General features: G+C 41.1%; 1 protein-coding gene across 1 annotated transcript in view; it reads right to left on the bottom strand.

Moving 5' to 3' along the window:
• The window catches only part of BRDT (bromodomain testis associated), an 80451-nt gene that overhangs the window by 5212 nt on the left and 52260 nt on the right, over positions 1-22979 (bottom strand). Inside the window, exons 14-18 of the mRNA XM_021717687.1 lie at positions 17386-17447; positions 13950-14121; positions 8141-8241; positions 3950-4155; positions 2996-3176 (exon numbers count right to left, since the gene is read on the bottom strand). Coding sequence (XP_021573362.1) covers positions 2996-3176; positions 3950-4155; positions 8141-8241; positions 13950-14121; positions 17386-17447 — 722 coding nt within the window. The remainder of the gene's footprint in view (positions 1-2995; positions 3177-3949; positions 4156-8140; positions 8242-13949; positions 14122-17385; positions 17448-22979) is intronic.

The following is a 22979-nucleotide window of genomic DNA, read 5'->3' as shown; positions in this document are numbered from 1 at the left end:
TGGAGTCTCACTCTGTCGTCCAGGCTGGAGTGCAGTGGCACACTCACGGCCACCCCAGCGTCCACCTGCTGGGCTCCAGTGATCCTTCTGCCTCAGTCTTACAAGTAGCTGGAACTACAGGCATGTGCCACCACACCTGGGTAATTTTTGATTTGTTATAGAGATGAAGTCTCGCCAAGTTGCCTGGGCTGGTCTCAAATCCCCGGATTTAGGCAATGCACTCGCCTGAGCCTCCCAAAGTGCTGGAATTACAGGCTGAGCCACCCAGCCTGGCCTAAAAGGAAGGTTTTTTGTTTTGTTTTGTTTTTTGTTTTTGAGTTGGAGCTTCACTCTGTCACCCAGGCTGGAGTGTAGTGGCACGCTCCTGGCCACTGCAGCCTCGACCTGCTGGGCTCAGGCAATCCTTCCGCCTCAGCCTTCTAAGCAGCCAGAACTACAGGCACGTGCCACCACGTCTGGCTAATTTTTTGATTTATTGTAGATATAAAATAAAATCAGCAGAATTACAAGGATAAAAAAGATACACCTATAATAATATAGTCACGAGTTCAATGTTCCTTTCTCAATAACTGATGGAAAAAGTGGGCAGAAAATCAGTGAGGCTATAATCGACTCGGACTACACTATCAAGCAACTTGGTCTGATTAAACGCTTTCCATCAACAGCAGAATACACATTTTTTTAAGCACTTACAAAATATTTACAAAGGTAGACTGAGGCAGGTTATTTAACTTATGTTAGATAGAGACAGATAAATTTCCTGGAGGCATTTTTAAGTTTAAGATATCTTTTCTGCAGGCCTGATCACCCTGGGGCTGGTATGTGGACTTGTCAGGTCACTCCACCTCCCCAGTTCATCAGAGAAAAGTCCATCAAGGTGTAGAAATGGTGCAGCCCAACCTTTCAGTTCATGGTTTAACATCATAATCACTAGAAGTCTATCAAGTTTCTTGTTGAAGGCAAAGATTCGAGCCCACCCCTTAGCTTATCAAAGTGTGGAAATGGTAATTAGCTCACCTTACAATTCATGGTTTAATAATGACTAAAAGCCTACCAAGTTTCCTGCCAAAGGCAAAGTGTGTGTTCTGGGAAAGCCTGCTTCTTAGTTCATAAGAGGTGCAGAGATGGTAATCTCTTGGGAGCAGATGCTTTACCATAATAATCACTGTGAAAGTATGTGAAGTTTTAGCTGGGCTCGGTGGCTTGGCCTGTAATCCCGCACCTTTGGGAGGCTGAGGTGAGTAGATTGCCCGAGCCCACGGGTTCGAGACCCGCCTGGGCGACTTGGTGAGACCTCATCTCTACAATAAATCAAAAAAGAAAATTAGCCGGTCTTGGTAGTGTGCACCTGTTGTTCCAGCTACTTGGAAGACTGAGGCAGAAAGATCGCCGGAGTCCAGCAGGTCGAGGCTGTGGTGGCCGGGAGTGGCCACTGCACTCCAGTCTGGGTGACAGAGTGAGACTCCAACTCAAAAAAAAAAAAGAAAGTATGTGAAGTTTTTATAAAAAGCAAAGTAATGGTCTTTCTCCAAGATGCCCATGCCTCCCTGGCAAGTTTCTCTCTTTAATAAATTCTGTTTTGAAACTATACTGGCCGCTCAGATGTTCCCTTCAGTAGTGATTCAAGTTCCTCTAGTAGTGGTGCATTGTGCCACACCCCACCTGGCAACAGGCCATAAAGTAAGCCACCAATAAGTCAGAACTCAAAAAATTCAAGTCAGACATTGCATGTTCTCTGATGACAATGGAATTAAATTAGAAATCACTAGCATAAACTGCTAGAATCAGAAAATTCTCAAATATTTGGAAACTAAATTAAACACTTCTAATCCATGGATAAAAGAAGAAATCAGTTCTAGTTTTTAAATTTCATTTTCTGTATATTAGGACTCCTAAATGAAAGTCAACTTCTTAATCTAGCTGTGAACTGAAGAATGCTGACGGAAAAAGATGGCTTATCTTTTGGCCACAATTTATAGGTGGTTTATGGATTTTTCAAGCACAATAGCAGTAAGTGAGAAGTCACTTCACCTTTGTGCCAGACATTTTTGTATGTGCTTAATACATGTTAATTCACTACACTTTCACAATAGGCATTATTCTTTCTTTACAGATGAGGAAATTAATCAGAGAGAGCTTAAATAAATTGCCATAATCCAAAAGTCTACAAATGGCAGAACCATCATTTTTAACTCATGTAGTGTAGTAGCAGGATTCACACTTTTTTTTTTTTTTTTTTGAGTCAAGAGTCTCATTCTGTTGCCCAGGCTGGAGTACAGTGGTGTGCTCAAGGCCCTGGCAGAGCCTCGACCTGCTGGGTTCAGGCGATCCTTCCACCTCAGTCTTCCAAGTAGTTGGAATTACAGGCATGCACCACCATGGCTGGCTAATTTTTTTTTTTTAATTTATTGTAGAGATAAGGTCTCGCCAAGTTACCCGGCTGGTCTCGAACTCATTGGCTTAGACAAGGATTGATACTCTGTTACTGCATTATGCCTGCCTTTTTGGACTATAAATTTGCATCTTAAGGTTTTTTAGAACTTAATATTCACTAAAAAGGTAACTCCATCGTCACTGAAAAATTACCCCAAATGCATCTTTGAACACTTAAGGGATAGTGCTCTGTTACATATTTCCTCTTTTTTTTTTTTTTCCTTTTTTTTGAATCAGAGTCTCACTCCATCCCCCCCAGGTTGGAGTGCAGTGGCACGCTCCCGGCCACCACAGCCTCAACCTGCTGGGCTCAGGCAATCCTTCTGCCTCAGCCTTCCAAGTAGCTGGAACTACAGGCACGCGCCACCATGCCCGGCTAATTTTTTTTATTTATTGTATAGACGAGGTCTCACCACGTTGCCCAGGCTGGTCTCGAACCCATGGGCTCAGGCAATCCTCTCACCTCGGCTTCCCAAAGTGCTGGGATTACAGGCGTGAGCCACCGCGCACCGCCTTCATTTTTCCTCTTTTAGTTAGACTCAGTCAACTCAGGTTCACTTACTGCCTCTCTCCTCCTCCGCTCCTGCTCTTTCTCCCTTGCTAAATTACGGTCTTTGGGCAGCCAGAGCTTGGATGTATCTGGAGCTTCCAATGACTGTTGATGGCCTTTCTCCTCTTCGCTACAGCACTTGTTTTGCATGTTACTTGAAAAAGATTCCATAGTCAATCCATTTCCAAGGTCCCTTAAAAAAATAGAGGCTTCAAGGTCCTTAAATGTTTTTATTTCAAAGGTACATTATTAAATAACAAATATGAGGAATGTACTAGATACCCATTGTCACATGCTATAATATTATTTTGAAGCTTTATTTTTGATGCGTCAAATTTTACATAGGGCAATCTATATCAACAAAGAAATGGTTTTAAAGAACCGTGACCAAGGGAAACCTCTACCTTCTTACATATAGAGTGGAAAAAATTTCTGTAAAATAATGTCTTTATAATTTAGTAATATTAGTATCTTTTTGGGGGGGGAGTTGGAGTCTCACTCTTGTTGCCCAGGCTGGAGTGTAGTGGCATGCTCACAGCTACCGCAGCTTCAACCTGCTGGGCTTAGGTGATGCTTCTCCCTCAGCCTTCCAAGTAGCAGGAACTACAGATATGTGCTACCACACCTGGCTAATTTTTGGTTTATTGTAGAGACGAGTTCTCACCAAGTTGCCCAGGCTAGTCTTGAACTTGTGGGCTCAGGCAATCCACTTGCCTCGGCCTCCCAAAGTGCTGGGACTACAGGCTGAGCCACCGAGCCCGGCAGTATTAGTATCTTTACTAGCTTAATCACTTGATTATTTCTGTCTTCTTCAAAATAGATATACTTTAAAAAGGTACTTTTTGCAATTACAATTTGCTGTGTGTTCTACTAAACTGCTGAATCGCAGTCAAATAAGAAATTTAATATATTCAAAATACATTTCTATGCCTCCCCAAGTCTCCTTTAATCCAGTAAATTACATACCTCTGGTTTTCTTGAGATGCTTTTGGTTCCTTTGTATTTTGTTCCAGATGCTTCCGTATAAGTTCCTGTGTCCGAGCTTTTACTTCCTTTTCTATGGCTGCTTTTCTAAATTGGTTGAAGAGCTCATCTGAGGATTTTGGCACACCTGATGCTTTCACTGGCTTGCCTAAACTTTTCCAAGAGTCTGCATTCTTAATCTTTATATCCTAAAACAAATATTTGATTCAGTCTATGTCTATAGATGTCAACCAGGTCAGGAAAGGAAGAAAACACTTTTTTAATACAGTAATAGATAAAATCAAGATTCTAAAAGCCTTCATGTACTTTTACTAAACTTAAGTTAAAGGTACCTGTAGAAAAAAATATGAAAACATAACTGATCATCTAAATTAAATTATTCATCTAAGACCAAATTAAAGTAGCATGCTTGTCAATTATACAATTTAATCTAAATGAATTTAATTATTTTATTTAATTTAAGATATATATATATTAACTCCATGATAACTGGCAGGGAATATAAAAATAAATAAGTCACTCAATGTAATTAAGATACTTATGAACCTAGCCGGGCGTGGTAGCACGCGCCTGTAGTTCCAGCTACTTGGAAGGCTGAGGCGAAAGAATCGCCGGAGCCCAGCAGGTCGAGGCTACAGCGATCGGGAGCGGCCACAGCACTCTAGTCTGGGTGACAGAGTGAGACTCCAACTCAAAAAAAAAGAAAAAAAAAGAAAAAGGTATTTATGAACCTATAGGGAAAATCAAGCAAATATACAAATTATTATTAAGAGGCAAATAAAATATTATGCCCTAAGAATGGCATGGAGTTTGTTCCAAACCCTTTGACACAGCCATGCCTTTCCTTTTTATGGAAATAAAGAAAGAAGAAGAAAAGTAAATGTTACTGTTCTTTTTTTTTTTTTTTTTGTGAGTTGGAGTCTCATTCTGTTGCCCAGGCTGGAGTACAGTGGAACGCTCATGGCTGCCCCAGTGTCAACCCCACTGGGCTCCAGCGATCCTTCTGCTTCAGTCTTCCAAGTAGCCAGAACTACAGGTGCACACCACCACACACGGCTAATTTTTTGATTTATTGCAGATATGAGGTTTCACCAAGTTGCCCAGGCTGTTCTTGAACCCGTGGTCTCAGGCAATACCCTCCCCTTGACCTCCCAAAGTGCTGGGATTACAGGCTTGAGCAACCACGCCTGGCCACTGCTGTTCTTAAATATGGTATACCATGGTTAAGATGTACTACCTAATAGAAATATATGTAATTTTAAATTTTCTAGTAACCACATTTTTAAAAAGCTTTAAGTGAATTTAATATTGATACGTTTTATTTAACCAAATATATCCAAAGCATTATCATCATTTCAACATGCAATCAATATAAAAGACTTAAAACATTTTATATTTTTTTCATACTAAGTCATCCAAATTGATATTCATGTTTGTAGCACACTTCAATTCAAATGCTAAATTCTAATTAGAAATAATTCATCTGTAATTAGATTTCATAAAATTTACAGTTGGAAAAGTAGTTATGGCTCAGGTGCAGTGTCTCATGCCTGTCATTCCAGAACTTTGGGAGGACAAGGCAGGAGAATCACTTGAACCCAGTAGCTCTAGATCAGGCTGGGCAATATAGCAAGACCTTGTCTTAACAAAAATCAAAAACTTAGCCAGGCGTGGTGGTGTGTGCCTGTCGTCCCAGTTACCTGGAAGACTAAGGCAGAAGGATTGCCTGAGCCCAGGAGGTCAAGGCTGCAGTGAGCCAGGTTCATGCCGCTGCACTCCAATTTGGGCGACACAGTGAGACTCTGAACCCCCCCCAAAAAAAAGAAGAAAGAAAGAAAGAAAGAGGCTGGGAACAGTGGCTCATGCCTGTAATCCCAACACTTTGGGAGGTGGAGCCCAGGGGTTTGAGACCAGCCTGGGAAACTTGGTGAGACCTTGTCTCTACAATTAAAAAAAAAAAATTAGCCTGGTGTGGTGGTGCACACCTGTGGTTCCAGCTACTTGAAAGGCTGAGGTGGAAGGATCACTTGAGCCCAGCAGGTCGAGTGTGTGCCACTGCACTCCAGCCTGGGCAACAGTGAGACTCTGACTCAAGAAAAAAAACAATGAAAAAGTTATATATAACCCAGGCTGTTCTAAAGACAAACACACTTAAGTCTTCCAAAACTAATTTGTGTCTGTTTTAAAATTTAAGTTAATTAAAAACACGTGTTAACGTTGAGTTCCCCAGCTCCTCTACAGCCATACCTAGTGTGCAGCATCCAAATGTGACAGAGGCTGCCATCTGGGCAGCACAGGTCTAATGGCCCTGTCTAGGAGTTAACTTGGCCCTCCGTGGTGAGGAAGGAGAATCCCAAAGTGCTGGGAGTGTAGGTGTGAGCCACTGCTCCTGGCCCAAAATCAGGATTATTTCTTTACACCAACAATGTTCAAGTTGAGAACCAAATCAAGAATGCAATCTCATTTACAACAGCCAACACAAAAAAGTACAGTTAGCCAAGGAAGTGAAAGATCTCTACAAGAAGAACTACAAGACGTTGATGAAAGAAATCATAGATGATGTAAACAAATGGGAAAACATCCTATACTCGTGGACTGGAAGAGTACCGTAAAATGACCATAATGCTTCCCAAAGCAATCTACAGATGCAATGCAATTCCTATCAAATTACCAATGTCATTTTTCACAGAATTGGAAAAAAAAATCCTAATGTTCATATGGAACATAATGTTCACATAGCTAAGCTATAGTTTAAACATAAAGAAATCAAGGGTGGAACATAAAACTCCATGTTCAGAGTACAGTAAGACTTAAGGTGGTATCTCATGGACTGTCTCAGCTACACAAAGCTTTCTAGGGACCATAAGAGTGAAAACTTATAGACCAGCTCTCTTAATTAATAAACTTTCTAAGAATCTTATAGGTATGTCACTATAGATTTCAGAAATCCCAAGGTATAGAAGAGCTTGTTTGAATTGCTTGATTTTGTCTAGGGCATTGCATTATAACTTGATACACAAGAAGTTGCCAATTTTTTTTTTTTTTTTGAGTTGGAGTCTCACTCTGTCGCCCAGACTGGTGTGCAGTGGCCGCTCCCAGCCACCACAGCCTCGACCTGCTGGGCTCCGGTGATCCTTCCGCCTCAGCCGTCCAAGTAGCTGGAACTATAGACACGCGCTACCATGCCCGGCTCATTTCGATTTATTGTAGAGATGAGGCCTCACCAAGTTGCCCAGGTGGGTCTCGAACCCGCAGGCTCAGGCAATCCACTCACCTCAGCCTCCCAAAGGCGCAGGATTACAGGCTGAGCCACTGAGCCCGGCTACCAATATTTTTTTAAAAATAATACCAAACTGAACTGAAAAAAGACAAAATTTGTTCAAAAACAAAAGATCGCTTGGGCACGGTAACTCACACCTGTAATCCCAGCACTTTGGGAGGTTGAGGCCAGAGGACTGCCCAAACCCAGGGGCAACATGGCGAGACCTTATCTCCACAATAAATAAATAAAAATTAGCTGAGTATGGTAGCGGATGCCCGGAGTCCCAGCTACTTGGGAGGCTGAGGCAGAAAGATCGCCTGAACCCAGCAGGTCGAAGCTGCGGTGGCTGAGATCATGCTACTGCACTCCAACCCGGGCAGCAGAGTGAGACTACACCTCAAGAAAAAAAAAGACTTATTAATAAAAGAAAGATGGAAGAAAAAGAGTACAAATGACAGAACCAAAAACGATGGTAGATCATTTCTAGGCAGTAGAACTGGGGCCTAATTAAGGAACTGGCCATGTGTGCTGGGCAGGAAGTCAGGGCTGCTATGAATCAGTGGCTGCTACAGGCCTCCTCATTCCCTTCTCTTTGAGTGCGATTGTCAGTACTCTCCATTTCAAGTAGATATTTCCATTTCAAAGTGAACATAAGGCTTTTACTTAGCTTCTTTTGTGTTTGCAGTTTCTGTCATTAAAAAATATCCTGGTTTCAAAAAAGGCTTAGCTCCTTAAAACTTTAATTCATGTATCTTATTATAAAAGCATAACTATTTTCAAACTTATAATACCATTATTGCTTCTAGAAAGAAAGGTCCTTGGTGAAATTAAAAAACAAAACTCTTGTACCACTTCCAGATCCAATTTTAAGTCCCTTCAAAATTTGTGAGAAAAAATAACATGACTTTTACCTTCTGTGCAGGAACATGATATTCAGACTGTAACGCCAATGTGCCGTTATCATCAGGTGGATGCGTCACAGACAGGCCACTTGGGAGCTGTTCAGAATCACCTGCATGAACACGTTTAGAATAGAGTGATGAAGATATGTCCTCTTACCCAGAATTTGATTTTTTTCCTTCCAGTTCAGACAGTATGAGAACTAAGTGACTAATTTTTGAGGTGTCTTAACTCTGGGATACTCTTGGTTGGGGACTTGTCATACCCTTGCAATTGTCCAGCTTTTCCCTTTTCCTTCTTTCCAGTCCATCACTTCATCTTCTCCACTGTTGCTGCAGCCCAGTTGGTTTCCTCCTTCTCTGTCTCTGTGCCCCTTTCCCTTAGCTCATCCTCTTAATATGGGCTGACTGATGGTCTTGAAGCACACCCTTAGCACAAAAAGACCTCCTTGGCTTCCCACTAACTATACCAGTAAGTCCAAGGAATCTAGATTTCGAGGTTTAAGTGACCTGAGCCTTTTCCACATTTCTAAATTATTTCCCCACACTCTTGTTTATCCAACCAAATCTGTAATCATGCTGAATTATTAGCTCTAAATGCCTTTATATTCATGTTATTCCCTCTATTCAAAAGTCCTTTCGTCCTAGGCATGTATAGAAGTCTTATTTTTTCTCCAATATCTAGCTCAAATGATACTTATTCTGTAAAATAAAATAAAGTATTTGCCAAAGATAATTCTGCTTTTCTCATCTCCTTAAATTTTATTTTTGCTTCCTTTTGGGCTTATTATTATTTTATTTTATTTCATTTTTTTTTGAGTTGGAGTCTCACTCTGTCACCCAGATTGGAGTGCAGTGGCCGGTCCCGGCCACCGTAGCCTTGACCTGCTGGGCTACAGTGATCCTTCCGCCTCAGCCTTCCGAGTAGCTGGAATTACAGGCGCACGCTACCACGCCCAGCTAATTTTTTGATTTATTGTAGAGATGAGGTCTCGCCTGCCCAGGTGGGTCTCAAATTCGTGGGCTCAGGCATTCCACTCACCTCAGCATCCCAAAGGCGCAGGATTACAGGCTGAGCCACCGAGCCCGGCTGCTTATTATTATTTTATATACCAGTTATTTATTTCTCCTATGAGATGGAAAATTTATTGATTTGCCTTTTTTATTTGCCATTGTGAATGCATATTGGTATAACAGCATAATTTTTTTGTTGTTGGAAATTCAATACAGGTCCAGCGCAGTGGCTCACACCTATAATCCCAGCACTTTGGAAGGTTGAGGTGAGAGGATTGCCTGAGCCTGCGGGTTTGAGACTCGCCTGGACAACTTGGCAAGACCTCATCTCTACAATAAATCAAAAATTAGCTGGGCGTGGTAGCGCGTGCCTGTAGTTCCAGCTACTTGGAAGGCTGAGGCGGAAGGATCGCCGGAGCCTAGCAGGTGGAGGCTGTGGTGGCTGGGAGCGGCCACTGCACTCCAGTCTGGGCGACAGAGTGAAACTCCAACTCAAAAAAAAAAACAAAAAACTAGCAGGGCATGGTGGTATGTGGCTGAAGTTCCGGCTACTTGGAAGGGTGAGGCAGAAGGATCACCTGGGCCCAGCAGGTCGGGGATGCAGTGGCCATGAGCATGCCACTGCACTCCAGCCTGGGCAACAGAGTGAGACTCTAAGTCAAAAAAATGAAAAGAAAATTCAATACAATTCAGTGAAGATTTTAATAAGACAGGGAAAAGGTACATTATAAGGTTAGTAATCTTTTGTGGCTAAAAACTTCAATTTATGAGGAAAAAAATTAAACACCTTCCATTTATTGTGAAGATGACTGGGGGGACGTTGATGTCAACCTGTAACACTTAAAAATTCAATTTCTCAAATCTTTTATGTACTCTAATAGTTTGTCAAACTATTTTTCAAATAAGAAGAAAAGTGTAACATAAAAACTTACTACTTTAAGCTGGGTGCAGTAGCTCACATCTGTAATCCCAGCACTTTAGGAGACTGAAGCAAGAGGCTTGCTTGAGCCTGGGAGTTCGAGACCAGCCTGGGAAACATAGTGAGACCTTTTCTCTACAAAAACCAAAAAATTAGCAGTCATGGTGGCATGAACCTGTAGTCCCAGCAACTTGGGAGTCTGAGACAGAAGGATCACCTAAGCCCAGATAGTGGAGCTCTGAGCATGCCACTGCACTCCAACCTGGGCGCCAGAGAGATCCCGACTCAAAAAAAAAAAAAATTTTTTTCCACTACTTTAATCATTTAAATTTAAGGTAAGAGTTGGCAAAACATTTATTTCCGCTGAGATTTAACTCCAGAAAAGAAAATGTCTACATACATTTTCTAGCTTACGTGCATCTGCAATTTCCCTTGGGCATATCGCCACCTACAGTTGGCAAATGTAAACCACTTTGGTTCTGAAAAACTTGCTAAATGCAGAACAGCCTCTCCAGCATCATCCAAGTGTTCCCTCTACACATTGCATTCCTCATGGGCATCACATAAGTGCAATCAGAATAAATAAACTGATACAATAAACTGATCCTTACTGAAGATGTGAGTACTACAAGCCTGACTTTTCACAGATAGGGTGTCTTTCTAGATGGAAACAAGAGACATCTCGACAGCATTCTTACCATTGCTTTTCACTGAATTTGTGAAATTTTCAAGAGAAAGGTTATCCCTACCATCCTTTTACAAGCATATCCTACTGGAAACAGAAGCTTTTTCCTACTCTGCTTCCAACCTCTCTGACTCAAAAATTCAAAAAACAAAACAGCCTCTTGCACTCCAAAAAATCTATCTTCCTATTAAAGCCAAAACTATCTTCCCATCCTCCTTACCAACAAACTTGTTGAAAGAATAATTTATATTAACTACATTCAGTTCCATTACTTCTCAGCTTACAAAATTCTGGCTTCTGCCCCAATCACAATAACTACCAAAAATCTGCAAAAGTTAAAATTCTCACATTGCCAAGTTAATCTCCTCTCTTCATTTCTCATCCTAATTAGATACTGTGCAGTATGTGATCCTCTTGATGATTTCCTTGTAAAAAATCTATATTCCTGGGCTCTGTTTCACCATTTTTCCTTCCTTTCCTATCTCTGATTACCTTTTCTTTTAACTTATTTTTTTTCCATTTTTCCCGATGGGATTTTGTTTCTTAGACTTTTGTCCTTAAACTTTTCTCTTCCTGCTCTGCACGTATACCTGGGTGTTTTCATGCATTTGCATGGTTTCAAATAGCTTCTACATACTGATGATTTCTCAGTTATAATTCCTGTATACCCAGAAAACTATTTCTAATTTTATGCTTCCAATGAGATATTCTGTAGCATCTCAAACATTTCCAAAATCAACTGTCTATATTCTTTTCTTTTTTTGTTGTTTTCATGTCAGGATCTCACTGTGTCACCCAGGCTGGAGTGCAGTGACAAACTCACGGCTCACTCCAGCCTCGATCTCCTGGACTCAGGTGATCCTTCTGCCTCCGCCTCCGGTGTAGCTGGAACTATAGGTGCATGCCACTGTGCCTGGCTAAAGTTTGATTTTTTTGTGGATAAGAGGTCTCAGTATGTTGCCCAGGTTGGTCAAGAACTCCTAGCCTCAAGCAATCCTCTGCCTTCATTCTCCAAAGTGCTGCGATTACAGGTGTGAGCCAACATATCCAGCCCACCTCCTACCCTATTTTCAGTCCAACTATTTTCTGATCTCCTGGTAAGTCATTCATTCTCACAAAATCTATCATCTGCCATAGAACATCTAATATATTCACATCCTTTCTATATTCGCTGCATTAATTTTAGTCATAATAACTTATTTCCTCAACTATAGCACTCAGCTTCCTTACTTGGTCCTAATGACGTCAGATTATTCTCATCTCGATCCATCTTCCACATAGTAAGAGACAATGACTTCCTAACGAAATCTGATTATGCTTCCTATATGAAGCTCTTTTTTGTTGTACACAAAATGCCCAAATATAGAGGTGGTATTTGAGGCAATTAATCATAACCTATAGCTCCCATATCTTCAGTTACTCTCCAAGTATCCTGAAAATATACCTCCAGAGAAAATGGATATAAATATTTCGCACTTTGAATGTTTATTCTTCTTCCTGGAATGCCCTCCAGTGTAACCTTAGGTATTTTTCTCTTGTTCTCCATTCTCTTCCCCACAATGAAGAGCTAAAACTTTAGTTAATGACAAAATGCAATATTCAAACACAGAATAGTAGGGAGCTACTGGCAACAACAGAGGATCAAAACTTCTCTCTGGGCCAGGCATGGTGGCTCACGCCTGTAATCTCAGCACTTTGGGAGGCAGAGATTACAGGATTGCCTGAGCCCAGGAGTTTGTGACCAGTCTGGGCAACTTGGTAAGACCTCCTTTCTACAATACATTTAAAAAATTAGCTGGGTATGGTGGCATGTGCCTGTAGTTACAGCTACTTGGAAGGCTGAGGTGGAAGGATCACCTGAGCCCAGCAGGCTAAGGCTGCGGTAGCCATGAGTATGCCACTAAACTCCAGCCTAGACGACACAGTGAGACTAACTCAACAACAACAGCAACAAAATATATATATGAAGCCGGGCTCGGTGGCTCAGCCTGTAATCCTGCGCCTTTGGGAGGCTGAGGTGAGTGGATTATCTGAGCCCGCGGGTTCGAGACCCGCCTGGGCAACTTGGCGAGACCTCATCTCTACAATGAATCAAAAATCAGCCGGGCATGGTAGCGTGTGCCTGTAGTTCTGGCTACTTGGAAGGCTGAGGCGGAAGGATCGCCAGAGCCCCAGCAGGTTGAGGCTGTGGTGGCCGGGAGCGGCCACTGCGCTCTAGTCTGGGCGACGGAGTGAAACTCCAACTCCAAAAAAATATATGTGTGTGTGTGTGTGTGTACAGAACAATTTTTTAAATTAGGAAAAAAGAAAGACATTTATTCTGCTTGGGAGATACCTCTGCCCTTGGGAGGCCAAGGAATCAGCCTAGGGGACAAGGCATATTCACACCTGCCTCTGATCTAGACCTAAATAGCCATGTCTCAAGGTCAAGGCACTCTCTAGGCTGAGCTCCTTAATACCATAGAAGTGTCCTTTGTGCCACACATGTCCTTCCAGCCCCAGGAGGACCAATTTGATACAGGTAATCCCTTCACTTCTGACAAGAACAGACAGATCTAAAAATAAAAAATTTAGCCAGTTTTAGGAGATGTTTTTGGTAAATAGGAACCACCACTAGGCAAGTATTCGTAGCCCAGATTTCCTTAACTGTCAACTTTTATACAGATAAAGTTCATTCCTTTACCTATAGAATTTCTGAATCTCTTCCTTATTCCATCCTACCTTTCTAACCCCACGTCGCTGTCATGGAATTGAAAGCAGCATTTCCTGATGTTTGTATTTATATGAAAGTAAATTGGAGCCGGGTGTGGTGGCTCACGTCTGTAATCCTAGCAGTTTGGGAGGCCAAGCTGGGAAAATTGCTTGAGCCTAGAAACTCAAGACGAGCCTAGGCAATGCTGTGAGATCTTGTCTCTATTTCAAACAAAAAAACAACATAAAATAAAAAGAAAGTAAGTAAATTGGGTGTGAACTGCATATGTGAGTATAATTTTCTATCTTTCAAATGTCATTTGAGTGCCTAGGCGTATAAAGCAAATAATTTCTAACACTGTGCATCATTAATTATTTCTAATCTGGAATTTACAAGTTATGATTTTCAGTATTTCCCAGATATTTAAGATGACTGTAGCATTTTCATATAGTATCGGTTTAGAAGTCAAAACAGTATCTCAATCACAGTTGTTTATTTGTTCATTTCTTACCTGAGGGAGGCAGAATTTGTAAAGGTGAAGTGTTTTTCACAGTCTGTAAATGTTGTATTTCTTGGTAACTGAATGCTAGCTGGTGACGATTAGGTGGTATTACACACGAACGTGTGGTCTGATGAACAGGGGGAGTCTTAGCAGAGGCCGTATCTTGCACAGAATGCTGTATCTGCTGAGACAAAGTCAAATAAAGTGATTCATAGTTTTAACCACACAGGAAGTGTAACAAAGAGAACAGAAACAAAAGAGGCAAGAACGTAATTTACTGTTACCTTTTGAATACCATATTTATTCAAACCTCTAAGGTATAATTAGCTCTATCTTATAGATGTGAAAACAGATTTTAAAAGAGCAGTTTGGACATCAAATGGCTTATAAGAGGCTGAGTTAGTCAAAGCCAGTGATTTTAGTTACACTTACACATAGATTTACATGTATGTCATTAAACAGTGCTATTAATTTTTAAAAGTTTTCCTGTGATCACCAAAAATAAACACTGAACTTTCAGGGGAGATGGAGGAAAGAGGATTTACCTGAGCCCCCGGGTTTGAGAACAGCCTGGACAACTTGGCGAGACCTCATCTCTACAATGAATCAAGAAACACTAGCCGGGCATGGTAGCATGCGCCTGTAGTTCCAACTTCTTGGAAGGTTGAGGCAGAAGGATCACCTGAGCCCAGCAGTTGGAGGCAGCAGTGGCCGTGTGCCACTGCACTCCAGCCTGGGTGACAGAGTGAGACTCTGACTCAGGAAAAAAACAAAACAAAGCAAAACAACCCAGATTTTTATACCAAATCTAGAGACAGCCACCATAGCCTCTACCTGCTGGGCTCAAGTGATCCTTCCACCTCAGCCTTCCAAGTAGCTGGACCCACAGGTACATGCCACCATGCCAGGCTTATTTTCTGATTTATCGTCGAGATCAGGTCTCGCCAAGTTGCCCAGGCTGGTCTCGAAACCCTGGGCTCAGGCAATCCTCTCACCTCTGCCCCCCAAAGTGCTGGGATTACATCACCCAGTGAGATTTAGCCTTTTAAAGAATCACTCATGGCTGGGCACAGTGGCTTACAACTATAATCCAAGCACTTTGGGAGGCCAAGGCAGGAGGAATGGTTGAGCCCAAGAGTTTGAGACTAGCTTTGGCAACATAGTAAGACCTCATCTTTACAAAAAAATCAAATGATTCGCCAGGCATGGAGGTGCACACCTGTAGTCCCAAATACTTGGGAGGCTAAGGCAGAAGGATTGTCTGAGCTCAGGAGGTTAAGGTTGTGGTGAACCATGATCATTCCATTGTACTCCAGTCTGGGTGAACAGAGTGAGACTCCTACTCAAAAAAAAAAAAAGACAGCCTTCTTTCTCCGTCTAACAAGGGGTCTTGGGGGGTGAGTGAGATAGACAAGTATATGAATAACACCTAATGCAAGTCTGAATAAAACAAATGCGATAGGAATGTCTACCTCAACAGCAATGTAGACCCAATCCCAAAGCTTAAAGTCAAATGCTCAGGTTATGACAGGGAAAAAAAAAAAACAAACTACAGAAATATATACATTCATTCAGGAACTTGTTGATTAATATAGACCTTCTTTTATCAAAATGGGCATTTTGTTCCTCAGTGAGTGAAACTGAAAAAACTTTGGTTACAAACAGACCATGAAGGTGGCATTCTGCATCCTGTGTATTGAGAATGCTTCCAGAGTTCTTCCATAATTTGAGATAATTTTTTTATTCTGCTAATACCTTTAGCAAGACAGAGCATCCGTATGTTCTTCCTGTTCAAAAGGAACAGGGAGAAGAGCCCTTTGAGAGCTCAGTCCTGCCTACCAAATTAATATTAACTCCTTGCTTCGGGTTCAAAGCCCTCTCTATTGTATATGCCAAGCCATCTAATCCCTTACAATTACCTTCTGCTTCCACAGTTCTCTGAATACACTTGTTGTGCTTTTTATTTCCCTCTCTTCATTCTATTACTTGTTTTATTGTTTCTTTTATTTTTTTGAGTTGGAATCTCACTCTGTTGACCAGGCTGGAGGACAGTGGCATGCTCACGGCTACTGCAGCCTCAACCTGCTGGGTTCAGGCGATCCTTTCACCTTAGCCTTCCAGATAGCTAGAACTACAGGTGCACGCCACCACACCTACCTAATTTTTTGATTTATTGTAGAGATGCGGTCTCGCCAAGTTGCCCAGGCTGGTCTCGAACCCTTGGGCTCAAGCAATCCTTTCCCCTTGACTTCCCAAAGTACTGGCATTATAGGCATGAATCACTGCACTGCGCCCAGCCCTATCACTTGTTTTAAAAAATAAATCCCTAATCTGTATGTCAATGCTAATGATTTCTTCCCATCTTTTAAAACCCATTTTAAACATTATTTCCTGTGTGACCTGTCCTTCCCTTTGGTAATATATAGCCTCACTTCATTTTGTAAACAAGTTATAAATACTAGCCAGGCACAGTAGCTCATGACTGTAATCCCAGTACTTGGGGAAGCAAAGGCAAGAGAATTGCCTGAGTCTAGGATTTCAAGACCAGTTTTGGCAACATGTCGAGACCTTGTCTCTGCAATAAATCAAAAAATTAGCCAGGTGTGGTGGCACATGCCTGAAGTCCCAGCTACTTGAGAGGCAGAGGTGGGAAGACTGCCTGAGCCCAAGAGGTCCAGGCTGCAGAAAGCTATGATTGTGCCACTGCACTCCAGCCTGGGCAACAGAGTGAAACCTTGGGGGAAAAAAAAAAGAGAGTTGATAGCTGGCGACTGTAAGCTTTATCTGTAGAATCCTTAAATGCCATTCTCCTACTATGTTTTTTGAGATATTTTGCCTTACTGTATACACGGTACTATGGACACACTGGGGTAACAAGGCCATTCCTCTGTATTCAGATTCTTAGCATAAACTGAAGCTTCTAGAATTTGTATTTGACTTAAGTAACCATTGTATTTTGCTAGAGAATGAAGCCAGCTAGTTTCTCTATTAAATCTTTTTTTTTTTTTTTGAGTTGGAGTCTCACTCTGTCACCCAGACTGGAGTGCAGTGGCCGCTCCTGGCCACCGCAGCCTCGACCTGCTGGGCTCCAGTGATCCTTCCGCCTCAGCCTTCCAAGTAACTGGAACTACAGGCGCGCGCTACCATGCCCAGCTGATTTTTTGATTTATTGTAGAGATGAGGTCTCACTGCCCAGGTGGGTCTCGAACCCGCAGGCTCAGGCAATCCACTCACCTCAGCCTCCCAAAGGCGCGGGATTACAGGCTGAGCCACTGAGCCCGGCTTATTAAATCTTCTTTAGGAAGAAATCTCTGAACATTTAGTTGATAAGCTAAAAATAGTGACAACTTTTTTCATGTAAATAAAATAAAAATACTATTATAAACCAGTGAATTACAACATATATTCATCTAAAATCTGAGGTATAAATAAAGAGTTAATTTACCTTTACATTCTCTTTAGAAGGAGAATCACTCTGCTTTACGCCGGTAAATTTAGGAAACATTTCTGCAAATGTATGTAAATAAACATTTCAATATTTATTAGCTTAAAAAAATTACCAAGTTACAATTCTCCATATTGGAAAAAAAAGTGGTGATTTCAAGGGAATTCCTTTAATACCAACCCCTCATATCAAGAAATCCTTATAGCTACCGGTTTTTTCACAGGAATACTTGGCTTTCAAGATATCTTATTTTCCCATAATGGAATAAATATCCCTTCACAGATTCAACTTAGATTATGTTCAGGCAAAAAAGAACAGTGTTAATTCAAAGTTTAAAAAAAAATAAGTGACAGTTTAAAAAGGAACAAGTTACAACAAGGTTTCAAATAAGCAGCACCAATTACACTACTTCTTCATCAAGAAGCCATAAATATAGCCATAAGAGGCTTAACTAAAATAATTAAAAATTTATTAGAAAGAGAAGTGGATGTCATGTATCTGCGGGAATACAGTCTTTTACGAAACGTGAAGCTATTTGATTTCTGTTCTGTGGTAAGGTCTGCTCTCTTGCTAAGTACTATCATAAAGATCTGTCTAATTGCATCTAAACTATGTGGCAGCCTCACCTATAAATAACAAATACTGTACCTCCTTTACCATTAGAAACACTGTGCATCATGCATAAGCGGTCCCTGACCACTTATCATAATACTATAAGAAAGGAATTGGCAGTAGCAGGACACTGCTGGGGTGGGTATGGGGGACCACATCAATAAGGGTACCTGATCTCAAACCAGGCAAAGTGGGGACACCAAAGGGAGGCCAAACATTACTTGTACAGTGTCCACATGTATACCTAATTCTGAATCATACCCCACATCTTTAAAACAAAATACAAAATAATTTTTAAAAATAAAAAGCAAAGGATTAATAACAACAAAAAAGACATACAGTGCAGCTAACACTGGCAGTAGTAGATATAAAAAGAGATGCCTCTGTCAGGGTGCTAATAGTTCCTCTTTCTGTATCCTACAATCGATTGCTTACCAATCAGAACCCAAGGTCAGTGTGGTAAAGCACCCAACAGGGAGTTATGGCCTTGACGCATTTCTCCAAGCCAGCTTTCATGAACCATCTGAGTGTTACATGCTTCAGCTCCAGGGTACCAAGGCTGGCCAAGACCAAATATTACTCAAACTTAAAACACTCTAATGTGAATAATTACCTTCTGCCTCCTGAAATGCCATCAGTTTCCATTGGATGTGTTACTGTTCTTTCCTCTCCTAAAATGTTTGATACTGGACACTGTTAAAATTGCTAAATGCCACTCAATGACGTGCTTTAATTTAAAGAATTCAAGTATTTAAAATGACATGAATCATTTTAATGTCACTCAACTAAGTATTATTTAAGTGCTGGGGATCAGGAGGAGACAGACTAAAAAGACTGAGGACATATATTTGGATAGCTTTCACATTTAAGGGAAAAATGATGGTTTCAGCTTTGAAAAAAACAACAAAAAAAGACTTCATTAATATGATCGTACAATACATGCAAATCTATAATCTAAATTATTCAAACATGCACCTAAACTACATTATCCTACAATATAAATTCTTAAGTATAATAAAAATATGACATATCACGCTGGTGTTCTGCTAAAAAAATTCAAGAGCCTTACCTTCGTTTTCTGACATATAAAACTAAAGCTCAAAATTATTATACAAATTAGTCACCTCAAAATCTGAAGACATTAGCAAAAGGCATTGAAGCATTTTAATTAAAAAAAAGTAAAGCCACCTAATATATGAGAGGGGACCCCGAAAAGCCCAGAATTTCTTTATAAAAAATTATGTACTTATTACTACATGTTTAAACTTCAGTCACCTTTAAAATAAATAAATAAATAAATAAATAAATAAAATAAACTTCAGTCACCTTCAAAGTACTCTCCATTTGATGCAATACACCTGTTGAGATACTTTTTCCCCTGCTAAGAATAGTTTTTGAACTTGTCAATTTTGATGTCTTTTAGACTCCTGCCATATTTTGTTTCACCTCCTTCACATCAGCAAAATGTTTCCCTTTGAAAACTTTTTTCATTGGGGAATCAAAAAAATAATCTCTTGGGCAAGATCAGGTGAATTAGGGAGGTTGGGGCAGGGGTCATGCCATTTTTGGCTAAAAACTACTGAACACTCAGCGCCGTATGGGCAGGTGCCCTCATAAAACCATCTATCATGAAACGGGCAAAGGTCTTGAAAAAAATCTCAAAAGGAAAAAAAATTCAATGAGGTAAATGCAGCCTCTCAAAACAATGCTGGCCGGAACACTGATGCCAATGGGTTCCTAGAACACTTACCTAGCAGGGGAAGCCTGTATTGTAAGGAGCCCATCCGCCACAAGATAATTCCAGGGTTTTTTGGGTCCCTTCTCATATATCTCAAAAAAGTCATATAGATTATAGATGCTATAACTCAGCTTTGTACTTCTCATTCTCATCTTACATAATTGAGTTTCCAAGAACATAGCCAACTCAGATTGTATATATCTGTTTATTATGAGTTCCTGGCCTTTGGAATTAAAAAGCAAACATATATGTTTTTACTTCTAAGTGTCAGATCACATTGCTTTTTTTTTTTTTTTTTTTGAGTCAGTGTCACTCTGTTGCCTAAGCTGGAGTGTAGTGGCATGCTCACAGACACCCCAATGTCGACCTGCTGGGCTTAGGCAATCCTTCCGCCTTAGCCTTCCAAGTAGCGGGAACAATAGGTGTGCGACACCACACCCAGCTAATTTTTTGATATATTGTAGAGACAGGTCTCACCAGGTTGCTCAGGCGGGTCTCTAACCCCTGGGCTCAGGCAATCCTCTTGCCTAGGCCTCCCAAAGTGCTGGGATTACAGGTTTGAGCCACTGTGCCCAGCCCAGATCACATTTCATTTAGTGAAGAAGTTCTACCAAGTCTAGCAAATATCAAATAAAATGAGAACAGTAATGACAACATATATATGGTCAAGCAATTTCTGTGGGGAACTGTGTTAACATGCATACACCTACTTTAAGAGAATAGAATCGAATAATATATGTAAGCTACTAAGCAAATGTATATTTTGACATGTGTTCTAATTTAATTATAAAGGTTCTAAGTTCACATCTCCAAAATAACTCAACATAAAACTTTGATTACAAAGTTTTCATTTTAAACTATGTGGAAAAAATTTTATCATAGAATTTTTTTTAAAGACAGAGCTAGAATCACAGAAATTTGATTAAAGTATTTATTTAATACCTATTACCTATCACAGTATTGAGATCGATATTCCAGAGATACCAAATACTAGCAAGCCACTTTGAAATAAAAATTTTAAAAGGCTGAATACGAACATAATATGATAATGCAGAAACAGAACATAATGCCACATATGTCAGAAATCAAGCTGAAAATTTTTAAATTAGAAAAACAAATCATACTTCCATTAGAGAAGACAAGGTCTAGAAAGTAATTGGAAGTCACCACCTGGTCTTACTCCCTTATTTTATAGGAGAGAAAGCAGGTCCAGAGATATTAAATGATTTTTCCAAGGAGATCCCCAAGCCATATTCTATTAATAAAAAGCAAAACATTTGTTTTTAAACTTAAAAAATTCACTCTTTCTAAAGAATGTCTTGGCAATCCACTGGTAGTTATTTTAATATTAAGAAGAAAAAAACAACTATAAACTACCTATTCCTTTTACCTAGGGCATTTCAAACAGAAAATGGAAATAAGCTGGGCACAGTGGCTCATGTTGGTAACCCCAGCACTTTGGGAGGCAGAGGTGCGAAGATTGCCTGAGCCCAGGGGTTCAAGACCAGCCTGAGCAACTTGGCGAGACCTTGTCTCTACAATACATCAAAAAATCAGCCAGGCATGGTGGTGTGCACCTTCGGTTCTAGCTACTTGGAAGGCTGAAGCGAAAGGATTGCCTGAGCCCAGCAGGTGACTATGAACGTGCCACTGCACTCCAGCCTGGGCGACAGAGTGAGACTCCAACTCAAAAATAAAAAGATAAAGAAAAGAAAGTGGAACTAAAAAATAAAGAATATCTAGACCACTGGCTCTCAAACATGCCTACACACTACAGTCGCCTGGGATACTCTGAACACTATATATTCCTAGCTCCACTTCCCATCCAGTTTGGATTCAGACACAGTATTTTAAAAATATTACAGGTGATTCTAATGTACTACTGAGGTTGAAACACTCTTCTGCACAGCTGTTTATTCAGGAAGATACAGTTTGAACAGAACATTTAAAATGCACAGGACAGAATTTCTCATGATTTCTGAGACACAAGGCTCAAGTATTAACCTGAATATGTGGAAGGTTTTTTACCAGGCTTAGGTTCTTGAATTTTGTCCATCGACTACTTTGAAACAAAATATTTTAGAAGAAGCTTATAAAAAAAGTTAAAAGAAAAACACACAACAACTAAGTGATCTCCAGCCAGACAAGATGGTGACGGAGCAGGCTGGACTGAGAGAGTCTCTGCAAGAGCGAGTGTCCAAAGACCCTCTGCGTGAGGGGGTGTGTGCTGGTGGGAAAGTGAAAGTCCGTCCGAGGGGAGACCTGGGTTCATGCGCCCAGGGTTCTCCTCCGGAGGTGACTACAACCCCCCGCCGCCCTGAGATTCGAGCCCCGGCAGGCAGGATCGTCTGCCGTTCCCAGGGTTCTCTTGAGAGGAGGCAGCAGGGAACAGCTGCCCCTCAGCACCGCACCCGGCCCGCACCATCACCTGTAGCAGCAGACCTCGGATGAGAAGGCAGGTAGCGGAAATCTGGAATAAAGCCCCAAGGCCAGTGATGAAACGCCAACTGCGAGCACCATCTTCTCAGTCCTGGGACCGGGCAGAGAATTGCGTTGCCCCGCTTGGCTCCGCCCAGCCGCTCCCTCGGGACCCAGAGGCTATGATCTCATCAGACTTGGAGAGACAGGTGCCCCTCCCCCACACCGGAACAGGCCCAGACACGTTAGATCCGTGTGGGAGACTCGATAGCAGCAGCAGCAGCTGGTAGGGTGAGTCCAGATCTGATCCATCCTCCTCCCACAGCAGTCAGTGGGGGCATCTGACCCATGCTGAGAGCAACTCTAGCAGCCTGCACTGAGAGTGGAGGGGAGGGGTTGGAGACCAGAGCCGCTCCCTAAGGCAGAGGCCTGAAAGTAACCTGGAATCACAGAAGCTGCCAGGGAGAGTAATTTTTTTTCTTGTGGTTTTGTTTTGTTTTTTTTTTCGTTTTAGCCTGTTTTCTTCTCTCCTTCTGTTCTTGTTTACATTTTTGTACTTGCTTTGTTTCTGTTATTCTAATTTTTTTTTTTTTTAGACTTTCTGTATATTACATGGAAATTTTTGAGGGAGAGTACACTAACAGGGGTTTTTGTTTGTTTGTATGATTGTCTATATGTTTTTGTCTTTTTTATTTTTTCTGTCTTTGTTTATTCATTAGTTGGTATGCCTGTCTGTTTTCCTTCCTCTTCTTCCCTCTCTCAACCTCCCTTTCATCTTCCTCTTTCCTTTTTCCATTCTTTTTTCCCTTTTTTTTTTTTTTTTTTT

Source organism: Carlito syrichta, unplaced genomic scaffold, assembly GCF_000164805.1.
Source record: "Carlito syrichta isolate Samal-C Ts95f unplaced genomic scaffold, Tarsius_syrichta-2.0.1 Scaffold309922, whole genome shotgun sequence".
Lineage (NCBI taxonomy): Eukaryota > Metazoa > Chordata > Mammalia > Primates > Tarsiidae > Carlito > Carlito syrichta.
Note: the sequence above shows the minus strand (reverse complement) of the source record. Positions and strands in the feature narration are given on the sequence as shown.